Source organism: Suricata suricatta, chromosome 8 (genome assembly GCF_006229205.1).
Source record: "Suricata suricatta isolate VVHF042 chromosome 8, meerkat_22Aug2017_6uvM2_HiC, whole genome shotgun sequence".
NCBI lineage: Eukaryota > Metazoa > Chordata > Mammalia > Carnivora > Herpestidae > Suricata > Suricata suricatta.
The window spans coordinates 41,656,387-41,679,420 of NC_043707.1; the positions used below are offsets into that span (position 1 = coordinate 41,656,387).

The 23,034-nt window shown below is 41.6% G+C and overlaps 1 protein-coding gene across 3 annotated transcripts in view; it reads left to right on the forward strand.

Annotated features, from left to right (window-relative positions):
• RNF115 (ring finger protein 115) overlaps nucleotides 1-22,746 on the forward strand; it is an 80,673-nt gene extending 57,927 nt beyond the window's left edge. For all 3 annotated transcript variants that reach the window (XM_029946209.1, XM_029946208.1, XM_029946207.1), the window contains exons 6-10: nucleotides 15,039-15,110; nucleotides 16,266-16,338; nucleotides 17,264-17,357; nucleotides 20,695-20,810; nucleotides 21,485-22,746. In XM_029946209.1, the coding sequence (XP_029802069.1) occupies nucleotides 15,039-15,110; nucleotides 16,266-16,338; nucleotides 17,264-17,357; nucleotides 20,695-20,810; nucleotides 21,485-21,616 (487 nt within the window). In that variant the 3' untranslated portion in view covers nucleotides 21,617-22,746. The remainder of the gene's footprint in view (nucleotides 1-15,038; nucleotides 15,111-16,265; nucleotides 16,339-17,263; nucleotides 17,358-20,694; nucleotides 20,811-21,484) is intronic.
• The last annotated feature ends 288 nt before the right edge of the window (nucleotides 22,747-23,034 follow it).

The window sequence follows — 23,034 nt, forward strand, 5'->3', positions numbered from 1 at the left end:
GCATATAGATGGATCTTGTGGTTTTTGTTTGTTTGTTTTTTGTTTTTGAATCTATTCTAATACTGTATGTCTTTGGATAGAGCTTAGTCTATTTATATTCAGAGTGATTTTTGGAAGATATAAATTTAGTGCCATTGTGTTACATGTGAAGTTGGTGTATCTGGTGATGTTCTCTGTTCCTTTCTAGTCTCAGTTGCTTTTCATCTTTTTTACCCCACTCAAGGATTCCCCTTTTAATATTTCTTGCACGGCTGGTTTAGTGGTCATGAAATCCTTTAGTTTTTGTTTGTCTGGGAAACTCTTTATCTCTTTCTATTCTGAGTAACGGCCTTGCTAGATAAAATATTCTTGGCTGCATATTTTCCCCATTCAGCATGTTCATTATATCCTGCCACTCCCTTCTGGCCTTCCAAGTTTCTGTGGATAGGTATGGTGGGAACCTGATCTGTCTGCTCTTGTAATTTATGACACCCCCCCCCCGCCCCTTGCTGCTTTCAGGATTCTTTCCTACTCTGAGTATTTTGTGAATCTGACTATCACATGTCTTAGTAATGGCTGGCTTTTGTTGAATTTAATGGGAGTTCTCTGTGCTTCGTGGATTTCAATATCTGTTTCCTTTACCAGATTAGGGAACTTTTTAGCTATAATTTGCTCAAGTAAATCTTTTGCTTCTTTTTCCCTTTCTTCTTCTGGACCTCCTATGATACAGATGTAATTACACTTTAAGGAGTTGCTGAGTTCCCTAAGTCTATATTCATGAAGCAATACCTTTCTTTCTGTCTTCTTTTCAGCTTCAGTATTTTCCATAATTTTATCTTCTGTATCACTGATTTGTTCCTCTGCTTTGTCATCCTTGTCATTGCACCCATTCAGTTTTGCATCTTGATTATAGCACTTTATTTTGGACTGACTATGTTTTAGTTCTTTTATCTCTGCATTAAAGGATTCTCTAGTGTCTTCTATGTTTTTCTCAAGCTCAGCTAGTATCCTTATTGTTTTAAATTCTGGTTCAGATGTCTTACTTTTATCTGTATTGATTAAAGCCCTGGCCATGACTTCTTCCTTTTCTTTCTTTTGGGATGAATTCCTCTATCTTGTTGTTATGTCTGGATCACTTTTTGTGTGACTGTTTTGTGTGATTCATACTTTTTGTGTGAAAGCCTATTGTATTTCTGCTCCTAAGAGTAATGACTGTATTAAGAAGAGATCAAAAAAAAAAAGAAGAAGAAGAAGAAGAAGCTCGATCCTATTTCCCCTAGAGCTGAAGGTTTGCAGCACTCTGATCAGTAGACATGGTGCACATGAGGGGTTTGTGCTGGTCTTCTGGGGGTGGGACCTTCTGTACTGATTATCAGGAGGATTTGCCCTAGTGGGGAGTGTGTACCTCCAGGGTGCAGGGTGGGGAGGGGGCTTGGTATAAGTTGCGTGGCTTCCACTGGGTGGTGCTGTTTTGTTCAGTGAAGTCCATGAGTTTGCTGGGCAATGTGGAGGGGAGTGGCGTTGCTCCCCTGTCTCCTCCCTGGAGTGAGGAGTTTATGCCCACCACTCTTCAGGAAGCCCTCACAGAAGAGCAAACAACCACCTCTCTTGTGTCCCCGGCTTCTGCCAGAAACCTACTTTCACCGTGCCTGTGATAAAGGTGTCTGCCTGCCAGGCGGCACAGTTCTCTTGTGTTTTATTTCAGAGGTGTGGTTGGTTTTCAAAACTCCAAACTCCAAATTTTAGGGACCCACCAGTCACAGACCTTCACTGATCCTCGGGGGGGAGGGCCTTAGCATTTTTGGCATCTGATGGTTTGTCCCAGGAAAGTGGTTACATAACTGTGTGGTGGTTCAGAGTTTATTGTAAAGTGAAGCACAAAGCCCGTGTCTTTGTTCCTCTGCTAGGGAACAGGGCAGCATATTGATGCCACCAGTTCTTTTTGTCCCTGGAGAGGCTGAGCTGCCACTCCCAAATGCACTCCAAGCAGGGCAGCTGTTTCTCTCCATGGAACCCAGGGGATTCTCAGACCATGCTGTCCGCTCCCGAGTCTCCACCCTCCTTCCCCATGGAAGCACCCCTAAGCCCACCAGGCATGATCCTGGTGATGGCAGAGACATCTAAAACTTCAGACTTTGTGCTCCACTGCTCAGAATAACTTGTGGAAGTCAGTCCCTTTCCTATTCCCAGTCATTGGTTTTAGGGAAGAGTTTTTCTTGTGAAGTCCCCTGTGCACGCTCTCTTTCTCTATCTTGCCTCTCTCTGTGATCAGGGCTCCTCCCCTTCCCAGCACCTGCAGTTATTTTCTCACCCAAATCAACTCTCTGCAGCACCTACCTTCTACAGTGTGACCGTTTTGGCTCTCACTAGTTGTGCAGTTTTGCTCTCTCAGTCCTCAAATCGATTCCTTGGGTGTCAGAATGATTTGATATTTATGTACTGGTATTCAAGGAACAAGGCAAGCTTAGGGTCCCCCTACTCCTCTCCCATCTTAACTCCTCTCCAGTGTTAAGATTTTTAAAGATGGTGGGGTGCTGGGTGGCTCAGTCAGTTAAGCGTCCGACTTTGGCTCAGGTCATGATCTCATGGTTGGTGGGTTCAAGCCCTGCGTTGGGCTCTGTGCTGACAGCTCAGAGCCTGGAGCCTGCTTCAGATTCTGTCTGTGTCTCCCTCTTTCTCTGACCCTCCCCTGCTCATACCGTCTCTGTCTCTCAAAAATAAATAAAAAACATCAAAAATAAATAAAAAACATTAAAAAAAGATTTTTAAAGATGGTGAAGAGTGCCTGGGAAAATTCTGGGAGGGTGGAGTGTATAATTTTTTCTTTGATTTTTCACAGTAGTTGCATTCCTTGAAAATTCAGTATATTTTAAAGGCAAATATGAAATTTTTTATGTGTAGAATGGAGTTGAGTTTGGGCTCGGTAAATTACAGGCAGTTTCTCCCCAAGGGAATGTTAAGGCAGGGCATTCAAAGACTGTGCGTGTTGGAGGACAGTTGTTTGTTGGATCTGGCTATCCTCCCATTTCTTACAAAGTGATTAGCACTTGCAGGGTTCCTGTCTACTAAATATGAATGGTGCCTCCCCACTTATTGTAACTAGCAAAACTGTGTCTTTGGATTTCTAAATCACTATGTAGGGGCAGTGTTGAGAACTCCTGATGTGAATTAGAAGTCCTTAGATGGATCTCACTCGTTAGTCAGTGTGTCATCTTAAAATGTCTGTCTCGTTTTTTCTGTCTCTCTGTCCCCTGCTTTCTTGTGTTGGCATCATTATTGGATAGCTGTCCTTCTTTAAAACGAAAGATGGCTCCATGTTTACAAGAACATTAGAGCATTTATCCCAGAGGATATCCCAGGGAAGGCACTTGGCTTGGCTTGGGTTTTGTGCCCACACCTCTAGTGGGTAGGAGCATTATTCTTGTGCATTTTTTGAATCAAGGACCACCCCCATATGAGTTTCTAGTTATTTGTAGCATAATTTATTGAATCATCCATCTGACTTAAAATGATTCCTTTATTGTATATACATTTTCGTATTCACCTGCCTTTGGATTATCTGCTATGGTCGTTGATCTTTATGTTCCTTCACTTATACCTTACTGATTTACCTTTTATAACTTTATAGTATGATTTGATACCTACTGGTGAAAGTCTACTTCGTTATTGCCCTTTTCCAAAAATGTCCTGATGCTTCTCTTACATTTACCCTTTCAAATGGATTTTAGATGCAGTCTGTCAATCTCTACCCTCTCTCCCATCCCATTGGGATTTTGATTGGAAGTGCATTGGATTTATATATTAACTTGGGGACAGTTGGTATTTTTTATAATATTAAAACTTCTCATCTAGGTCTACAGCTCATGGTCTCAATTTATTTGGTTCTGTTGTGATGTTTGTTATTCAGCAAAGTTTTATACTTTCTTTTAACTTTTTTGAAATTACTTTTTTAGGTTTATTTATTTTGAGGGAATGAGAGCGTACTAGAGTGTGTGCGTACTGGGGAGGGGCAGAGAGAGGGAGAGAGAGAATCCCAAGCAGGCACCACACTCAGTGCTGAGCCTAACACAGGGCTTAATCCCACAACTGTGAGATGATGACCTGAGCCGAAATCAAGTGTTGGTTGCTTGACCAACTAAGCCACCCAGGCTCCCCTCTTTTAACTTTTTTTTCTTTGAGAGAGAGAGCGAGTAAGCGAGCATGAGTGGGGCAGAGGGACAAAGGGAGAGAAAGTTCCAAACACACTCCACACTCAGTGCTGAGCCGGACACAGGCCTCGATCCCATAACCATGAGACCTGAGCCAAAATCAAGAGTTGGACACTTAACTGACTGAGCCACCCAGGCACCCCTTTAACTGATTATTGCGGGAAAGCTTTTAGTTACCCATCCCCTTTGTATTTAATTGAGTTCTCTTATTAGGTGTAGTAGTGTTCATTTTATTTCCTTGAGCTTTCTAGATTTGTGATTGTATCATTACAGATATTGTATTTTTCCCCTGTTTATGCTTCATTATTTTTTTTATCTTTTGCATTGGTTGTGTTACCACAACAGAGTCATCTAATAGTAGACATCCTTGTCTTTTTATTCCTGACTTTACTGGGAGTGCATGTTTATTTGTTAAGCATATATACCTCTGGTTCCTCATGTATGACCGCCAGATTAAGAAAGGTTTATTTTATTCCTTACTTATTAGGGGCTTTTAGTTAGTAATGACTAGTGATTTTTATTAAATGCCCTTTGTGATCTTATCAAAGTGACTTTATAGTTTTCATCTTTAGACAGTTATTGCAATTTATTAACTAACTGATTTTCTGATGTTGAACCCACTGCGAGCTTTGAATAGAAACTACTTTGTCAGGAAGCATTAATCTCTTAATACATTATTAGAGTAAATTTGTTCCCTTGTTTTTTTTTTGCATCTCTTCATAATGGGGTGGTAAATTTTTTTGTGTGTTCTCTTTATTACATTTTTGTATCAAGATTTTGTTAGTTTGACAGGAGAAACTTAACCGAGGACCATGGGGAGGGGAAGGGGAGAAAAGAGTGAGGAGGAAGGAGGGGGGCAGATCTGGAGAGATCTTGAATACTGAAAACGAACTGAGGGCTGGAGGGGGAGGGGGAATGGTGAAGGGCAGTGAAGGACATGAAGGAGGGACTTATGGGGAAGAGCACTGGGTGTTATATGGAAGCCAACTTGACAATAAACTATATATATATATATATATATATATACACACACACACACACACATATATATAAAGATTTTGTTAGTTTGACAAAATGACCTGGAAAACTTTGCTGTTTTCATATGCTTAGGAATAGTTTAAATAACATAAGAATTATAAGTTTGATAAAGTTACCTCTAGTTTGGTCTGGACCATATATCTTTTGAGGGACCAGATAGATCTCTTACAGCCTTTTTAGATACTTCTGGGGCTAATGGTCTGGGGTGGTGTTTTATTCATCTCTGTTCCCAGCTTTTAGAGTAGAGTCTGTTTTATGGCGGATACTAAATAAATTTGTGTCAAATGAGTGGATAATTATAATCATGTTTCTAAGAGGTATGTATAATACATGAAGTAGTAGTAATTGTATCTAAGAGTTCATGGAGGTGGTAGACTGAGTACAATACAGGTATTTTTTTGTTTACTCTTCACTGTAATCCCATGGAGAAATTACTTTGAGTCTCCATTTTACAGTAGAAACTGAGGCACAGAGAGGTTAGGTAAATTGCCTGAGGTTATAAAGTCAGTTAAATATTGAAGCCAGAATATCACAGAAGTGTGATATTTGTATTTGGCAGGATATATATGTTAAAAATATACAAACAAATCTAATAGTATCCTGTAGTCCTTCCAACTTTTTTAAAAAAAGAATTAGGCATTTTCTGCTCACAAACTTTTCCTTCCAAGGCGTACATACCAACAATGTATCAGTAAGTAGTACTTGAAAGTTTTTAGGTTACTTTCTTTTCTCTTTCCCTTCATGTAATGGAAACGGAGCACAACATGTCTTTGTTGGGCCTGTTATCTGTGGGTCATGTCATCCTGCCTGCTTAGCAGCTCGGCCCTGATTGTTCCACATGGTTATGACTCAGTTGCCATAGTTGTCATTATATGTCACCTGTGTTTTGAAAGCGCATTACAGTTTCATATTTTATAGATTTCTTTTTTATTAGATTTTAAGCTTGGATTCTTCCTCATAATGGTTTGTCCTGTTGATTTGAGAAGGAGTATAACTTTTTATTTTGCTCATTAGGTTTTCAGCTGGGGGTTTCTGTGGCTACATCTTAAGCTCCTGTTCATTCCACTGTAGACAGAGGACTTTGTCATTTAAAAAATCAGATCTCAGAGATTAATTAATTAGCCTATATGGGATTATTAATGTGTTCCTCACACCAGTTTAGGGAGTTACCCTGAAGGGAGATCTATTTCCTTTGGCTTTTTCAGTGACATGAGCGGAACCTCTTTGCAAATGTAAAGAAGGGTAAGTCCTACATTGTTCATTCATTCTGCAAATGTTTGGTGAGCATGCCTCAAGTGTGCGCTCTGGTCCTCTAATCCGCAGCTTTCAAATGATAGTTTATCCACTTGTAATCAGGTCCTGAATAGACTGGCCCTTCTTATCTAACCCTAAATGAATCTGACCTGTGCCAGAATTTATTAATGTGCTACTGGAGGTGTTATATTTCAGTGACTGGAAAACTCATTTCTGCTTGTTAGCATAGTGCTGTCTTTGAATCTCCCTGATAACAAGAGATCAAAAACAGTTAGGTGGTTGCGTGGTGTGTATAGAATAAACAAGGGAATTGCATAGTCTTTAGGAGAAATTTCATTCAGATTGTGATAAGTATAAGGAATTAGTCATATTTCAGACCTTTAAAGAGTGTTTTTTAGGATTTGCAGGCTTGCTAGGGATTACTACCCATTACTTTGCACTTATTACACTAAGACCTGTCTTTTAGTGTGTTGTACCCCTGTAACACTTGTTTTTTATGGTTACATTTTAGCCTGGTGTTTTGGTCAGCTGTCTCTGAGTTACTTTACAGGGCACATTACTTCTAAGGTTTGTTTCCTTAAAAATATGTTCTCCTGAAATTAACCTAGGTTCTGAGACCATAGTTTTCTGACCACTGATCACTACTCAAATTTTGAGAATTAACTTTTTTGGCAATTTAGAAATATCAGGGGGCGCCTGAGTGGCTCAGTCGGTTAAGCCTCCGACTTCGGCTCAGGTCAGATCTCACGTTCGTGGGTTCGAGCCCCGCGTCAGGCTCTGTGCTGACAGCTAGCTCAGAGCCTGGAGCCTGCTTCCAGTTCTGTGTCTCCTCTCTCTACCCCTCCCCCTCTCATGCTCTGTCTCTCTCTGTATCAAAAATAAATAAAACATTAAAAAAAAAATTAGAAATATCAGGGTGGGTTTTTTTTTTTTTTTATGAAAAAGGCAGCATTACCCAGAAATAGCTATAGTTACACCTTGATGCATAATCTTGTGAACTTTTTAAATATCATACCTAGGTCTGTATAAATGAAATGGAACCATTCTGTATAATGCTCTCTCTCTCTCTCTTTTAATCTTAATAGGTTGTGTATGTCTTTCAGTGTATTTCTGGGCCCCATCTTGGGGTCATTTAATGAATTCAACAAACATTTGTGTATTACTTTGCCAGGTGTTATTCCAGTAGTTGGACTGGAATAGTAGTTGACTGTACAATAGTGAACAAAATCGTTAAGTTTATTACCCTTGCGGAGCTTAATAATGGCAAAGTCAGACAAGCAAAATAAGTTAAATCATTAGACTGCTAGCAGTAGGAAATGCTATGGGGGGAAAAAAGGGAAGGGAGATTAGGGAGTGTAAAGTTTCAAAAAGTGTAGTCAGCACAAGGCCTTATTGAGAAGGCATTTGAATGGACATAAATGAAGTGAGGTAATGAGCCAGGAATGTGCCAACAAGAAGAGGCCGGATGGAGCAGAATAAGTGAGGGGAATAGTAGGAGATAAGGTCACAGAGAAGTAGGCTGGGTGTGGGGATGGGGAGAAGCATATCAGATCACCTAGAGCCTGGTAAACTGCTGTAAAGGCTTTTATTCGGAATGCAGTGGAAACCCATTGGAAAGTTTAGGGCAGAGAAATGACATGGTCTAACTTATGTCTTAAAATGATCATTCTGACTGCTATGTTGAGAACAGAATGGGGGCTGCAAGGAGTATGGGGCAAGGGCAGAAGCAGAGAAATCATTTAAGAGGCAGTTGCATTAATGTAAGCTAGAGATGCCAGTGGGTTGGATGAGGATAATGAAAAATGGTTGGATTCTGGATCTAGTTTGACAGCATAATAGGATTTGCTAACATTGGATATGAGGTGAAACAAAGAGTTAAGGATGACACTAAGATTTTTGGTCTGAGCAACTTGAAAAATGGAGTCACCATCTGCAGAGAAGGGGAACACGAAGAGGAATGGATTTGGGGGAGAAGATTTAAGAGTTCAGTTTGGGACATGATAAGTTTGAGGTACTTATTACTCATTCAAGTGGTGATGTTGAGTAGGCAGAAGGCTTGGGTGGAGGAAAATTTGGAAATGTGGTTTGTATCTGGTATTTAAAATTATAAAACTGGGTGAAATTGCCAAAAGAGTCATGACAGTAAATAGAAGAGTTCAGAGAATTGAGCCCAAGCCTGATGAATTAGAAGTTTGGAAGATAAGCAGAGAAGACAGAAGGACAACCCCAGAACAAGGAGGAAAACCTAGGGAGAGTACAGCTCTGAAAACAAGGTGAAGACTCTTGTCTCCTCTTAGCATGTGCCTTCCCTTCTAGACCCTGTGAGGTTTTTTTCCTCATCTGTGGGTTAAATACACACATCACACTCCCACCCACCCCCATTTTAGCTACCTATTACTTTTTTAAGAAGACAAGATTTTATGTGGGTTTTTGTTTTTTAATGTTTATTTATTTTTGAGGAGGGGAGACAGAATCCAAAGCAGCCTCTGCACCATCAGCACAAAGCCTGACATGAAGCTTGAACCCAGGAACCCTGAGATTGTGACCTGAGCCGAAGTCAGATATTCTACTGACTGAGCCACCCAGGCACCCCAAGATTTTATGTTTTTAACAGAGTTCAGTGTAAATGCTCCTTACAATAGCTCTTAGACTTGCCAAGTCTGCCCTGAGCAGCCTCTTTGTTTCTGCTGCAGAGATGTGGAGCCAACATCTGACTTCCCAGAAATAACAGCCAAGACAGGGAAATCAGCAGCTCATCAGCCAGAAGCTTCTCTGGCACCCCCAGGCATTTATGCAGGGTCAGCTCTAGAGCAAGGAACTAGGTTCTCTCCCAAAGCGATTACTGCCATTTACTCACTGGTTAGTTCGAGCACATGGTAATTTGCTCTACTAGTTCTTAGCAGGCAAGGAGGGCATATTCTTTATTGCTGTGTAACAGATTGCTCAGAATCGATCAGATGTATTGTCTTACAGTTTCTGAGGTTCAGGAATTTGGGAGCAACCTAAGTGGTGCTTAGTAAAGAGAGTCATAAGGTTATAGTCAAAATATCCGCTGTGGCTGCTAGCCTCTGAACACTCACCTGGAGCCAGAGGTTCTGCTTCTGAGATAAGCCACTTGCACGGGTCTTGGTAGGAGGCCTTAATTTCTTACCGCGTGGACCTCTCTGCATAGGCTCCTTCTGTGTCCTCCTGACTTGACAGCTGACTTCACCAGAGTAAGTGATCCAAGAGAGAGAAAGGAAAAGGAAACAAACTGTAATGCATTTTATATCCTGATCTTGGAAGCCAAACACTCTAATTCCAGCCATATTTTTTAGGTAACAAGTGAATCACTGGATCTAGCCCACATTCAAGGTTAGGAGAATTAAACCCCACCCCTTGAAAGGAGGAGTATTAAAAATTTTGTAGACATTTTAAAACTGCCATATTTCACTCTCTCGTCGCAAATTACTTCTATTCCTCCCATGTGCAAAAGATACTTACATCTTCCCGAGATCCACAAAAGCCTTTTCCCTCTATAGCATCAGCTTGAAATCCAGGTTGTTGAACTCCACACTTGGATGAGGCTCCTTGGGTGTAGTTCTTCAAGAATGATTTCTTGAACACTGATAAAGAGACAAGTTTTCACCCCGCACACACTCAACATACAAACAGGTATAGAGATTCTTATTTAGTGTTTGGTTTGGTTTTTTTTGTTTTTTTTGTTTTTTTTTTTGAGAGAGACAAGAGTGTGAGCGGGGAAGAAGCAGAGAGAGGGAAACACAGAATCTGAAGTGGGCTCTGGGCTCCAGGCTCCCAGCTGTCAGCACAGAGCCTGACATGGGGCTTGAACCCCTGAACTGTGAGGTTATGACCCGAGACAAAGTCAGACACTTAACTGACTGAGCCACCCAGGCGCTCCGAATTACTATTTAAAAAGGGACAAAACAGGAGGCACAGAGAAGTTACGGATTCATAGCAGTTCTGATGTCTAGATAAATGTTGGAGGTTCCTTGATTAGGACTTAGTTCTTTTGCCCAGGAATGCTGTTCTGTGGCTCTTGTTTCCTCCCTCTAGGCTTTTGGTTTCACCAGTGAGTTTTCTTTTCCATGAATAGTAGTCCAGATTTGCAGCCGCATAGTTTTCTTAGTCTGCTTCTTGCCAGTAGAATTTTAAGGGCCCAAGAGACTTCTTTTCATTTTGTTTTGCCTCTGTACCTTTTAGTTTAACCTAGCAGTGTTTTTAAAACTTAAAGAGTCTCTTGTGAATGTTACTGAGATTCGTGCCGTTAGGAAAAGCCACACCCACATATCTTTTCCAGCTAATCTCCTTTCTACTTTGGGCTTCTGCTGGAATTGCTGAGGGACAGTACTTGTAGTGGGTAGAATTGTATCCTCTATAAAGATATGTTTAGGTCCAGGGGCTCCTGGGTGGCTCTGTCGGTTAAGCTTCCAACTACGTCTCTGGTCATAATCTCATGGTTCATGAGTTCAAGCCCTATTTCAGGCTCTGTGCTGACACTCAGAGCCTGGAGGCTGCTTCAGATTTTGTGTCTCCCTCTCTCTCTGTTCCTCCCCTGCTCGTATTCTTTCTCTCTCAAAAATAAATAAATTTAAAATAAATAGTTTAAAACAAAAAAGATATGTTTAGATCCTGAACTCCACCTGTGAATGTGACCTTATTTGGCGTAATCTTTACAAATGTAATCAAGTTAAGGTGAGATCACAACGGGTTAGAGAGGGCCCACATCCAATGGCTGGTGTCCTAAGAGAAATTTGGATACAGAAGACACATGAAGACCAAGGCAGAGATTAGAGTAAGGTGTCTAAAAGCCAGGAAATAGCAAGGATTGCTAGGAACCACCACAAATTAGGAGAGAGGCCTGGAACAGGTTTTTCCTGAGAGGCTCCAGAAGGAACTAACCCTAACAACATCTTGATTTCAGACTCTGGCTTCCAATACTATGAGAGAATAAATTCCTTTCTTTTAAAGCAGTATATTGGTGGGAATTTGTTATAGCAGTGCTTGGGAACTAATACAGTGCCCCTAAGCTTCTTGGAAGCCCAGTTGTTTAGTTGAATAATAGGTCTTTAAGCTATGTAGATCTTTCTGAGGTCTTGATGAAGAATTTTGATAGCCACATGCTAGACTTCCTTGTTAACCATTTTCTTCTGGCAGTGGTCCGGATTTGATCTTTGCTTGGAAGCCATTTCTTAATTTTAGTATCATTAACCATCTGGAGAGGCTGGGACTTTTCTTAACTCCTTTTCGTTTAACTGTCCTCCTCTTCAGAGGCACTGGGCTGCCTCAGTTGGAAGAACATGCGACTCTCGATCTCGGGGTTGTGAGATTGAGCCCATATTGGGTGTAGAGATTACTAAAAAAATAAATAAATAAAATAAACTTTAACCATCTTTCCCTTTAATTTGTCCCTCTTTTCTTGCATTTTAATGCAAGCAGCAAGAAGAAGCCAACAGGTAACTTCAACATCCTTGTTCGGACATCTCACTGGCTAGACTCTCACCCTGTTCATGAACCACAACTTCTACTTTACATATTGTTGTTACTACTACATAACAGGGATCCTCTTCTCTTAAGTTTCCAAGAAGGTCTTTCTCACTTAAGCTCTCACCCATAACTCCCTCAAAGGCCGTCATGCTTGTACTGTTTCTTCAAGGCTCTTCAGACTTTCACTGATACTCTCCTCATAGTCCTCCTAAAGTTTACCCTCCCACATTTTTAGGTTTTTGTCACAACAGAACATACTTTCCTAAGTGACTGAAAATAATAAACTTTAATCATCTCATAAGTGCATTGGGTCAGGAATTTGGGGCAGCTTATTAGCTGGGCAGTTCCAGCCTAGTGCATGTGAGCTACCATCAGGACACCGGCTGCTACTGCAGACATCTGAAGGGTCAACTGAGAATTACTCATATTCTGGGAAGTTAGTTCTGGCTGTAGGTAGGAGGCTTCAGTTCCTTATCATGTGGGTCTTCACAGGATGGCTTTACGTGGCGCTTTTCCAAGAAAGTGATACAAGAGAGAGTGCAAGGAGGAAGCCACAGTGCTATTTATGACTAATCTTGGAAGTCAAATTATCCTGTCATATTCCATTGTCAAGAAGTAAGTCACAGTATGGTATTGGTACAAAAACAGACACCTAAGTCAGTGGAATGGAAATAAACTCAAAGGAGCCAAGAGTATACAGTGAGGAAAGGGCAGTCTCTTCAACAAATGACATTGGGAAAACTGGATAGCCACATGCAAAAGAATGAAACTGGACCACAATTTTACACCATACATAAAAATTAACTCAAAATGGATTGACTGTCAGACTTGAAACCATAACCCTTTTAGAAGAAGACATAAGCAGTAAGCTCCTTGACATTGCTCTGGCAATGACTTTTTTGGATCTGACTGCAAAAGCAAAGGCAACAAAACCAAAAATAGACAGCTAACAAACTAAAAAGCTTCTGCACAGCAGAGGAAACCGTCAACAGAATGAAAAGGCAAGCTACTGAATGGGAGACAATATTTGCAAATCTGATAAGGGATTACTAGTCAAAATATAGAAAGAACTCATGTAATGCAATACGAAAAAAGGAAGGAAGGAAAGAAAGAAAACCCAATCTGATTAAAAAATGGATTGGAAGATCTGAATGACTTTTTCTGAAGAAGACCTACAAATGGCCAACATGTACACGAAACTGTGCTCAACATCACTAAGCAGGGAATGCAAATCAAAACCACAGTGAAATGTAACCTCACACCTGTTAGAATGGCTACTATCAAAAAGACAGGAAATAACAAGTGTTGCCAAGGATATGGATTAAAGGAAACCCTCGTGCATTGTTGGTGGGAATGTAAATCCGTGCAGCTAGTATGGAAAACAGTATGGAGGTTCCTCAAAACATTAAAAATAGAACTACCATATGATCCAGCAATTCTGCTTCTGGATATTTATTTAAAGAAAATGAAAACCTTAATTCAAAAAGACATATATACTCTATATTCATTACAGTGTTATTTATAATAGTCAATACATGGAAATAACTATGTCTTTTGATGGATATGGTTAAAGAAAATGTGGTTTGTATCAATATATACCACACACTGGGATATTATTTGGCCATAAAAAATGAAATCTTGTCATTTTCAACAACATGGATGGACTTTGAGGATATTGTGATAAGTGAAATAAGTTAGTTGGAGAAGGACAAATACCATATGATCTCACTTATATGTGGAATTATGGGGGGGGGGGGAGCTCATTGATAAAGAGAATAGATTGGAGGTTGCCAGAGGTAGAGGATCGGGTGTGGGTGAATAGGTGAAGGAGGTCCAAAGGGACAGACTTCTAGTTGTAAAATAAATAATGGGGATGTAATGTATATCACGGTGACTCCATCATCAGGGAAATGCAAATCAAAACTGCAAAGAGATTATAATTCCTTACACTAATTATAGGTAATTAGTGTTATTGTTAATAATTATTATATATTTACAAGTGCTAAGAGAGTAGGTCTTAAAATTTATAATCACACAAAAAATGTTGTAACTAAGGTGATGAATGTTAACTAGCCTTTTTGTGGTGATCATTTACAATATATAGAAACATTAAATCATGTTATACACCTGAAACTAATATAATGTTCATGTGATTTATAACTCAATAAAAAAAGATTTAAATCGCTAAGTCCAGCCTACACTCAAAGGAGGATCATAAAATAATTTGTAGAAATTATTTTAAAACAAACACCCAGTCTAGTTATCTACTGTTGAACTTTAGGAATAGGGAGAGTCTGATACTGGCTATTGCCATTGTTATATTGATTAGTCTAATAAGAAAAGTGGGAACCAAGGGTTTTACTTAAAAGTATGTATCATATCAATTATATCTCTGTAAAGCTTTCTGCATATCATTTACAAAACAGAGTTAGGGGAACATTTTCTTCAGTCTTTTTCTTTTGCCTATAATCTCTTTGGGTAACAAAGATCGGTTCACCAATAGAAAGGACTGGTAGGTGTGCCAGCTTACGTGTGTTCAGAATGACAAATGTCAGGCATGTGTATATTTGAATGAGTTTGTGTTAGAAGCAATTGAGACACCTTTTGAGGACTAATATAGTATGTTGCTAAATGTTTGTAAACTGGGATTATTGTCAAAAAACTTTTTACAGGGCTCTTTGAATAATATCTTACGCAGAAACCCAATGTGTAAAACACATAAAAATGGAACTGCTGTTTACAGGCTGGGCCTAAATGCCGCTGGTTTACCATCCTTTTCTGCTACCAGAGATCCAAGGAACATAGTTGGAAAACTACACCATGTAATCAGATTCATTTTGAGCCTAGTTCACAAAAATGCATTAATATGTAAGATCATGGAGCTCAGGAAGATAACCATAATAGCAGGATAGCACTTTACCAGGTGGCAGACTGATTTCTGGTGCTATCTGTTGTATAATGGTCAATGAAAACCCGTGGTCGTTTGGAGGAGTTGCTGATTGTCAGCTATAGATATCTGTAGAGTACTTTCATGAATTTGTTGTCTTACTAATTATTTTTCCCCTCCAACAGAATAATACAACAGATCTTTGCAGGATTCTTTGCAAATTCTGCAATTCCTGGATCCTCACATCCTTTTTCCTGGTAAGTAACTAATTGCCTTCTGTTTTACTTTGCTGGAGTAACAGCATTTTAGGTATACATACCATTGTGAGAAAGAGAAAAAGCTGATTAGGTGAGTATATAAATTTGCTTGGCAGACTGTTAGATTGCCTTTATTTGCTGAGCCCAAACGTAATCAGAACTTATATTTTATTGTTCAGTCTCCTGAGGACCATCCTGGTCCCCCAGGATGTCCGGGCAGCGGATGTGTGGGGTTTGGTTCATATTCTGGTTTGAGAGTTGTGTGAGAAGAGAATGAGATGGTCCCTGCCAGGCTGGAATCTGACTGGCAGGTTTCTTCTCTAGACTGTACGGGAAGATGTTATTCCTTAAGAATTTCTCAAATTCTTAAAGTAAGAAGGTATGTCAAGAGAAATAAAAGGCTGTATTTCAGTATCAGACTGTCACTTAAGTACGATAGGGGTTAAGAGGGAATTTCTTCTTGTCTAGACAATCACATACCACTTCCAACTCCGCCCCTGAAGTCTCCTTTGCTCAGAGGGTCCTCAGTCCTTCCACTCAGTTACCCTATGTTCCAGCCTCTAGTTCCTTTTAACACGTTCCAGCCAAAGAGTCTGGATGGCTGTCATCCAGGGTAGTGCACAAGCAGCTCCAAACAGGTGCTGCCAAGTCCCTTTGGTAATTGCTCTGAGTTATGATTCAGAGAGACTGCTGTGGATGCGTCTCCACTTGAAAGCTCCTCATTGTCAGGGGCCAGGGGCAGCCTCTTAGAATGAGGGAAGTCTGCTGTAGATTTGGCCAGCCACAAAGGAAAACCTTTCCTTAAAAAGTAGCTCCATCTATATTTACTCAAAGTAGGCGTAGTGAAGACAAACTTTTCTTAGCCAATAGGCAGTGAGTCATTCTTTCTGCTCTGTTGTGTCATGTGATATTTTAGGTAGCTTCGCATTTTATGTTCTATTCGATTAAGTAAAAATTCCTTACTTAAAGAGAATAAGAAACTACTTCTGGATAATCTGTTTGACCTTAAAAATAGTGAGGAATTCCTTGCCACTTGACTTTAGAGAACAAGTGACTTTCCAGCCCTGAGAGAGAATAGGATGTGCCAGTTTTCCTGTGGTGTGAGGCCGAGCCTGGGCCCTGCATCTAATGCTGTCTGTCTCATCTCATGTATAGGAGCGGGATGCTGCACTCCAACCCCGGGGACTATGCCTGGGGTCAGACAGGGCTTGATGCCATTGTAACCCAGGTGAGGAGCTGCCTTTTGAGGCTGTCTGTTCAGTGTGTCTCACGGTTCCAGAGGCTTCCTGCTTTCCTTCTGCTACTTTCGGAACGGCAGTCACTCTGCTTTCCCTAATATTTGAGCTCGTGGGTTTCCATTTTATTGAAGGGATGAATGGTTTATGGGTTGAGTTTAGCATCCATGTACCTTCGAGGTCCTAGGGACTTTCCAGAATATGGTTTCACCTCCATAGGAAGAAAAGACTTCTCCTGTAACAAACAGAATTTTGTATTTTGGGCCCCTTGTTTGGTCCTGTGAGGATCCTATTAACAAATACTTCACAGAAAAGGAAGGTCTCCTTACATGTTTGAAGCAGGGATTTCTGCTAGATGGAGCAAAGTAGGGGAAGGAAGCAGCAAAAAAGGTATTCCCATGACATATATAATTGCTTCCACTTATTTATGTTTATTTTAGTTTAAATGGTTTTCATTTTCCTTGTGGATTGCTGAGAATAGAAAGCATGTCATTTATATCCAAATCTTCTCATAGGCAGTCATTTACCTGGCTCTTGGCTTACTTTATGGTATTCTCCATGCTCCCACTCTTATTTCTTCCAGCAGAATGAAGTTTTTAGACCAGTTAAGTATTACCTTTCACTCAGCTTTACTTATTTCTGACATCACAACCCTTATGCTGCCTCTGAGATTGCTTCATGCCCACAGGTGGGCCTGGCAGTGACGGGCTCGTGGGTAGGCTTACGCTAAGGTCACTCTGAGTTTGTAAAGCAGTCGTGAATGTTCTGGCAGCAGGAAGGGGAACCCAGGCCTCCCCGAGCCTTGCAGGAGCGAGAACAGCTAACATCTCTGACATACGCGCTATGTGTTCTCAGCCGGCGCTGGGGAGAGCAGGCCCTCTGCCACTTCGTCGTCTTTTTCTTTTTCCTTTTTTGTAGCTTTTAGGACAACTGGAAAACACAGGGCCTCCCCCAGCTGACAAAGAAAAGATCACATCTCTTCCGACAGTGACAGTAACTCAGGAACAAGTTGGTAGGTTCATTTCCTTACTTCTTCTGTCAAACCTGATCTCTATTCAGAGTTGCAGCTCCTTCCCGCACTGAGGACCTTCAGGTGAAGCTGTAACACTCTGACATAAAATTGCTGCCTGGGCGCCATAGTGGAAGGCAGGGCCTACCTTTTCGTTTAGGGTTAGTCCTTTTTTTTTTTTTTTTTTTTTTTTACGTTTATTTATTTTTGAGAGCATGCATGTGGGGGAGGGGCTGAGAGAGGGAGAGAGAGAGAGGCTTGATCCCATGAACTGTAATGTAAGATCATGACCTGAGATGAAATCAAGAGTCGGATGCTTAATCGACTGAGCCATCCAGGTGCCCCAAAGATTAGTCATGTTGACGCAAAGTAGACAGAACTTTTTTAAATTTTAAAGAGAAAGAAAAAGAATTTTATTCAAGTCCATATTAGGATGGTTGCCCAGGATGCACAGTTTTCATAAAGAAGAGGAAGCTCTGAGATAAGGCCATTTGGTGAAGGGGTTTGTTTGTTTGTTTGTTTGTTTAAGTAGGCTCCATCCCCAATGTGGGGCTTGAACTCATGACCCTGATATTAAGGGTTGCATGCTGTACTAACTGAGCCAGCCAGATGCTGTCTTTGTTTTTTATATGGTTACAAATCGTTATGATGAAGGACATTCCAGAAAATAAGGCTTTATGGCTTTATGGCTTTAATCTTACGGGAACCAGGAGAATTTTTTTTTTTACCCTTTTTAAGTATTTATTTTTGAGAGAGAGAGAGCAAGCAAGAGATCAAGTGAGCAATGCGGGGTTTGAACTCATGAGATGTGAGATCATGACCTGAGCCAAAGTTGGATGCCTAATCAACTGAGCCACCCAGGTGCCCTTTGTTTTTTTTTAATCTTTATGTTTAGAATACTCCCTTTTTGGTTATTATTTATTTATTTTAACAAAGCAGATGGATAGTGTGTGCTCAGAGTAGAAAGAGAGCCCATGCTTTATGGGTTTGAGGAGTAATTTTGACCTTGGCAATTTTTTTTTTTTTAATTGACCTTGGCAGTTGTTAAAGTATATAGCTTCCCTGGGACCTAGGAGCAGGGCCTGCTAATGTTAAAAGTTGAGAATTCCCTTTATCTTTCAGCAAATATTTCCTCAGCAATCACCATGTCCTTTTTCTAGTTGCCATGCAGGAAACAAAGAAGTACAAGACTTGATTTCTTAATTTTTTTTTAATGTTTATTTACTTTTGAGTGAGTGAGACAGACAGACAGACAGACAGAGTGCAAGTAGGAGAGGGGCAGAGAGAGAGGGAGACCCAGAATCTGAAGCAGGCTCCAGGCCCTGAGCTGTTAGCACAGAGCCTGACACGGGGCTTGAACTCACAAACCATGAGATCATGACCTGAGCCAAAGTCAGATGCCTAACTGACTGAGCCACCTAGGCCCCCCCAAGACTTGATTTCTCGAACAGCTTACTAGGGGAAGTAAAACTCAACTACACAATGAGAAAACAGTAAAGGGGCACGTGGGTGGCTCACTCAGTTAAGCATCTGACTCTTGATTTTGGCTCAGGTCATGATCTCACAGTTGTGAAATCAAGCCCCGCATTGGGCTCTGAGCCGACAGCTGGAGTCTGCCTGGGATTCATTCATTCATTGTCTCTCTTTCTAACTAAATAAATAAACATTAAAAAAAAGTATAAAAAATAGTATTGAGTAGATGATACAGAGAGAAAAAATGGGTGGCTGGGAATTTGTTTCACATTTATTCTGTCATAGGTACATTAGATACAGATATTATTTTATTTTTAAGCACTGAAAGAATTTAGTGACAAGGAACATTATTTTGAACTGGGAATTTCTTGTGCCACCAATTCCAATTTAGAGTCAGAGAAGATTTTAAAGACAGGATAAACCATGTTTGAGAGGTCATTCTGTTGAAGGAAGAATATGAACCAGTGTGAGAATGTCAGCATGGACACAGTGTTTGAATCAGGTAACAGGACAGTGGCCTTATTGGCCCTGAAGTGCAGTCTGGTTTGCGAGCAGTGGGAGGTAGGCCTTGTTTGAGCAGACATTGAAACTGGCAGAGTAGTTAGGGCTGGATATTTTAGGTAGCAGGCAAGGTTTATGGGTCTCCAAATGGAGGGTTGGGGGACTTTAGGCGCTCTTTAGGACGATTAGGTGGGAGGTAGTGTCTCCAATAGATTGGAAGGCACAGAAAGCAGAAACAGGGATTCCAGGGACTGCTGCAGCACCCAGGCAGGTGCAGGTGACCATGGCAGTGCCACAGACAGGGAAGGGCAGACCCAATATCACTTTGAAGAGGGGCTTTCGTCAATGATTGACTCATGGCATAAAAGAGGGGAAAGGGTCAAAGGTGACTAAGATTTTGCAGTCAGGAACTACAGAGGTGGTGCTGCTGTCTATGGGGTGGGGTCTTGTGACCTCCCTGTCTAGCAGGGCTTGGGCATGGCAGTGACGTGATGTTTACCATTTTGAATTTGGTGAGTTAGAGGTGCCCGCTGGGGGTTGCTCTGAAGCCAGTATTAGGGGAAATTAGCTGCTTGCAAAGCATAGGATACATTTGGAGGGTTGAAGGCTGGGGTCAAGGATACTACTTCCTGGGAGGCTGTTCTGGTAGACCAGGCATAAGGAATTAAGGGTAGAATTGAGGTAGAGGTGTGAGTTAGGAGTGGAGGGGGTGACTGTCCAAGTCCTAAAGTGCCCCGGGGTGTGCAGCCCATGCTGGCCAATGGAGCGAGGGGAGGGGCTGGTGTTATCAGACTTGGGATCTTTGGGTTTGCAGCCGATTCCCTCAGGGACAGCTTCTGATCTCGACTCTGAGCCCGGACTATCCTTGGGTCTTGCAGTTCTGCAGCACCGCCTCCCGGCACAGCCTTTAGCCAGCACCTTGTACAGAGGACAACCCTCTGAAAGGACGCAGAACGTGGGACAGGGCAGGGTGAAAGTGGCTTGAGACACTCACTGGGAAACTGCCGAGGTCGCTCAGATGCACCCCTTGTTTGTGGCGGACAGGTTGCCTGTGTTTCCTGGGTGGAAACTACCAGAAGGATATCTCACGTCTGGGAAGATGGTTTCTCTGTTTTACTTAACAGGTCATCCAAGCCCCAGTTTCTTTTTCGTAAGCCTTAACATTGAAAAGTAAGCCCATTCCCAGCCTCTTTTTCACAGAAGCCCCTGTCCTGCCGGCCCCTCCCCCACTTTGAAGTAAAGTTCATGCTTCCCACCTCCTCTGCCCAGGGCGCACTTTGTATCTTTTCTTATGAATTCGTTTGGGCTAGTTTTTCCTTCCTTCTTGTCGCTTACTTACTTTAGAAGGCATTTCCTCCTCCAACAGATATGGGTTTAGAGTGCCCAGTGTGCAAAGAAGATTACACAGTTGAAGAGGAAGTCCGCCAGTTGCCCTGCAACCACTTTTTCCACAGCAGCTGTATCGTACCGTGGTTAGAACTGGTGAGTACGGCCGGCTCTCAGGTGTGGTGGGCTGTCTCTGCAGGTCACATCTTGGTGGGGGGGTGGGGTAGGCTGGCACGGGTTAATAGAGAGCCAAGCAAAGCAGATTTTAGTCCCTGCCTCACTCCTGCTGGTGCCGTGACTGTTGTTTAGATCACTGTGTGTTTGGAAACTTCTCTGACCAGAGGTTACCAAGCCACAGCCTCCAGGTCTCTGGCCTGCCACCTGTTTTTGTAAATGAAGTTTTACTGGAACACAGCTACGCTCACTTGTTTACCAGTTGTCTACGACCACGTCTGTGTGGCATCAGCGGAGTTGGGTGGTTGTGACACGGGCAGTATGGCCTGCCAAGTCTCAACTATTCACTACTGGTCCCTTCATAGCAAGGGTGCTGACCCTTGCTCTGGACCATCTCAGGTCACTGCATCTGGTTAGTTCTAATTGGGGACGAGTGGTAGTTGTTGTTAAGTTCCTGGCCTGGAATTCTCTCTGTCATTTCTGTTTCAAGTTCTGTTTGGAATCTGTCCCGGTGTTAAAGCTTTGAGCCCAGTGTGCACTGTGTGAGAGTGCGTGCCCTTTTGTCTTGCTGCCAGCACTCAGGGCGTCTTACGTGTTTGGCACCTCCAGCTTCTCAGGTGAGGCTATTTACGTGGACCGATCTCTTTCTTTTTCAGCACGACACATGTCCTGTGTGTAGGAAGAGCTTAAATGGTGAGGACTCTACTCGGCAAACCCAGAACTCTGAGGCCTCCGCAAGTAACAGATATAGCAGTGACAGCCAGCTACATGACCGATGGACTTTCTGAAGCTAAAAAGCCCACATCTGAGCCACGGCTGTGGTAGCCTTCTTATCACAGCTGTCTGTTGTGTCGAAACAAAAAAATAGTAGGTGGATGTAGGAATCGCATAAGAAACCCCAACCCATACTATTAATGCAGTGAGTGTTTTTCTTCTCTCAATTTAAAGTTAGTATCTGCAGATGGAATTGTATCTACAACCAAATGCCTCTTATTCCTGAATTCAGAGTGATACTTTTATAAGTGTGAAACTTGATTATGTGGGGTTCCCTGCCAGAATAGAATCACTTTACCTTAAAGTCTGGCTAGGGTCCCACAATCTGTCAAGTCACCTTGTCGTGGATGTTTCCACTTCCCAATCTAACCTCCACCCCGCCACTAGTGTATTTTATAGTAGATGCAGTGGAACCACAGCCCTAAAGTCCTGCTGATATAACTTCCTATTTTAATTGTACAAAAACATCTACTCTTGGCCACATTAGCCACAAAGCGAGGTCAGATTAATTCAGGAATCTGAGACTAACATCTGTTTTGTTTTGACTCCTCAGAAAATCGAAAAGTACAGTGGGGAAGAGAAAGTGGCTTATCGTTGTACTCTTTGGTTTTCTCATTTTAATTTTCAAAGACTACTTCATGAGGTGCAGCTCCTGCAGGAGCCCACGTGACGCATCTTAGGTATCTTACGTTGGTGGGATCTGATTCTTGTTCCTTTTTGCAAATGATTTGGGCAGCACACAAGCACAGAAAGACAGATATTTGAAATCTTTGGTTCTAGGGCTTTTGTAAATGACCCCCAACTTATTGTTTACTGCCTTTGTCATGGGGACCTTAAAATAGTTTTCCTCATAAGTGGAATACTTCATTACACTGTTTTTAATAATTCTTTGGTCTTCAGAAATTGAGATTTCACATTGTCTCATATTAAGTTTTTAAGCCCTTTTCTCATCTCTGAAATCTTTCTGTTCTGCTTGGTTCTGGCTGTACTTGGAATCAAACTGATTATTGTGATCATGCCCAAAACAACTTGGCCTTGGAGAGATGGGCCTTAGGTTTTCAGCCTAACAATGTCTCATTGCACATGCACATGCTCTTTGAAGCATTTAAGTGTTTAAAGTTGAATAAATGAAGAAGCTAAAGAATGTTGTTGGAACTTCAAAGTCTCAAAAGGAAATGATGGGGACATGTGACCATTGTTAGGGCATGTCAGAGGGGCCCCGATTTGTCTGGTCACATCAGCCCTTCGCAGTCTGGAATGATCAGAACAAGAAGACTCTTGGATGAGTCTCTTCCTTGTCTAGGACTCTTTCCTCAGTTATTGTTGGCTGTCATACACTGGTTTTGGGGGTGCAGGACGAGGGGCTAGGGGAATCTTTGGTGGAGGATGAAGGTATACAGAAGGGAAAAGAAAAAGAGGGAGAATGGCTTGC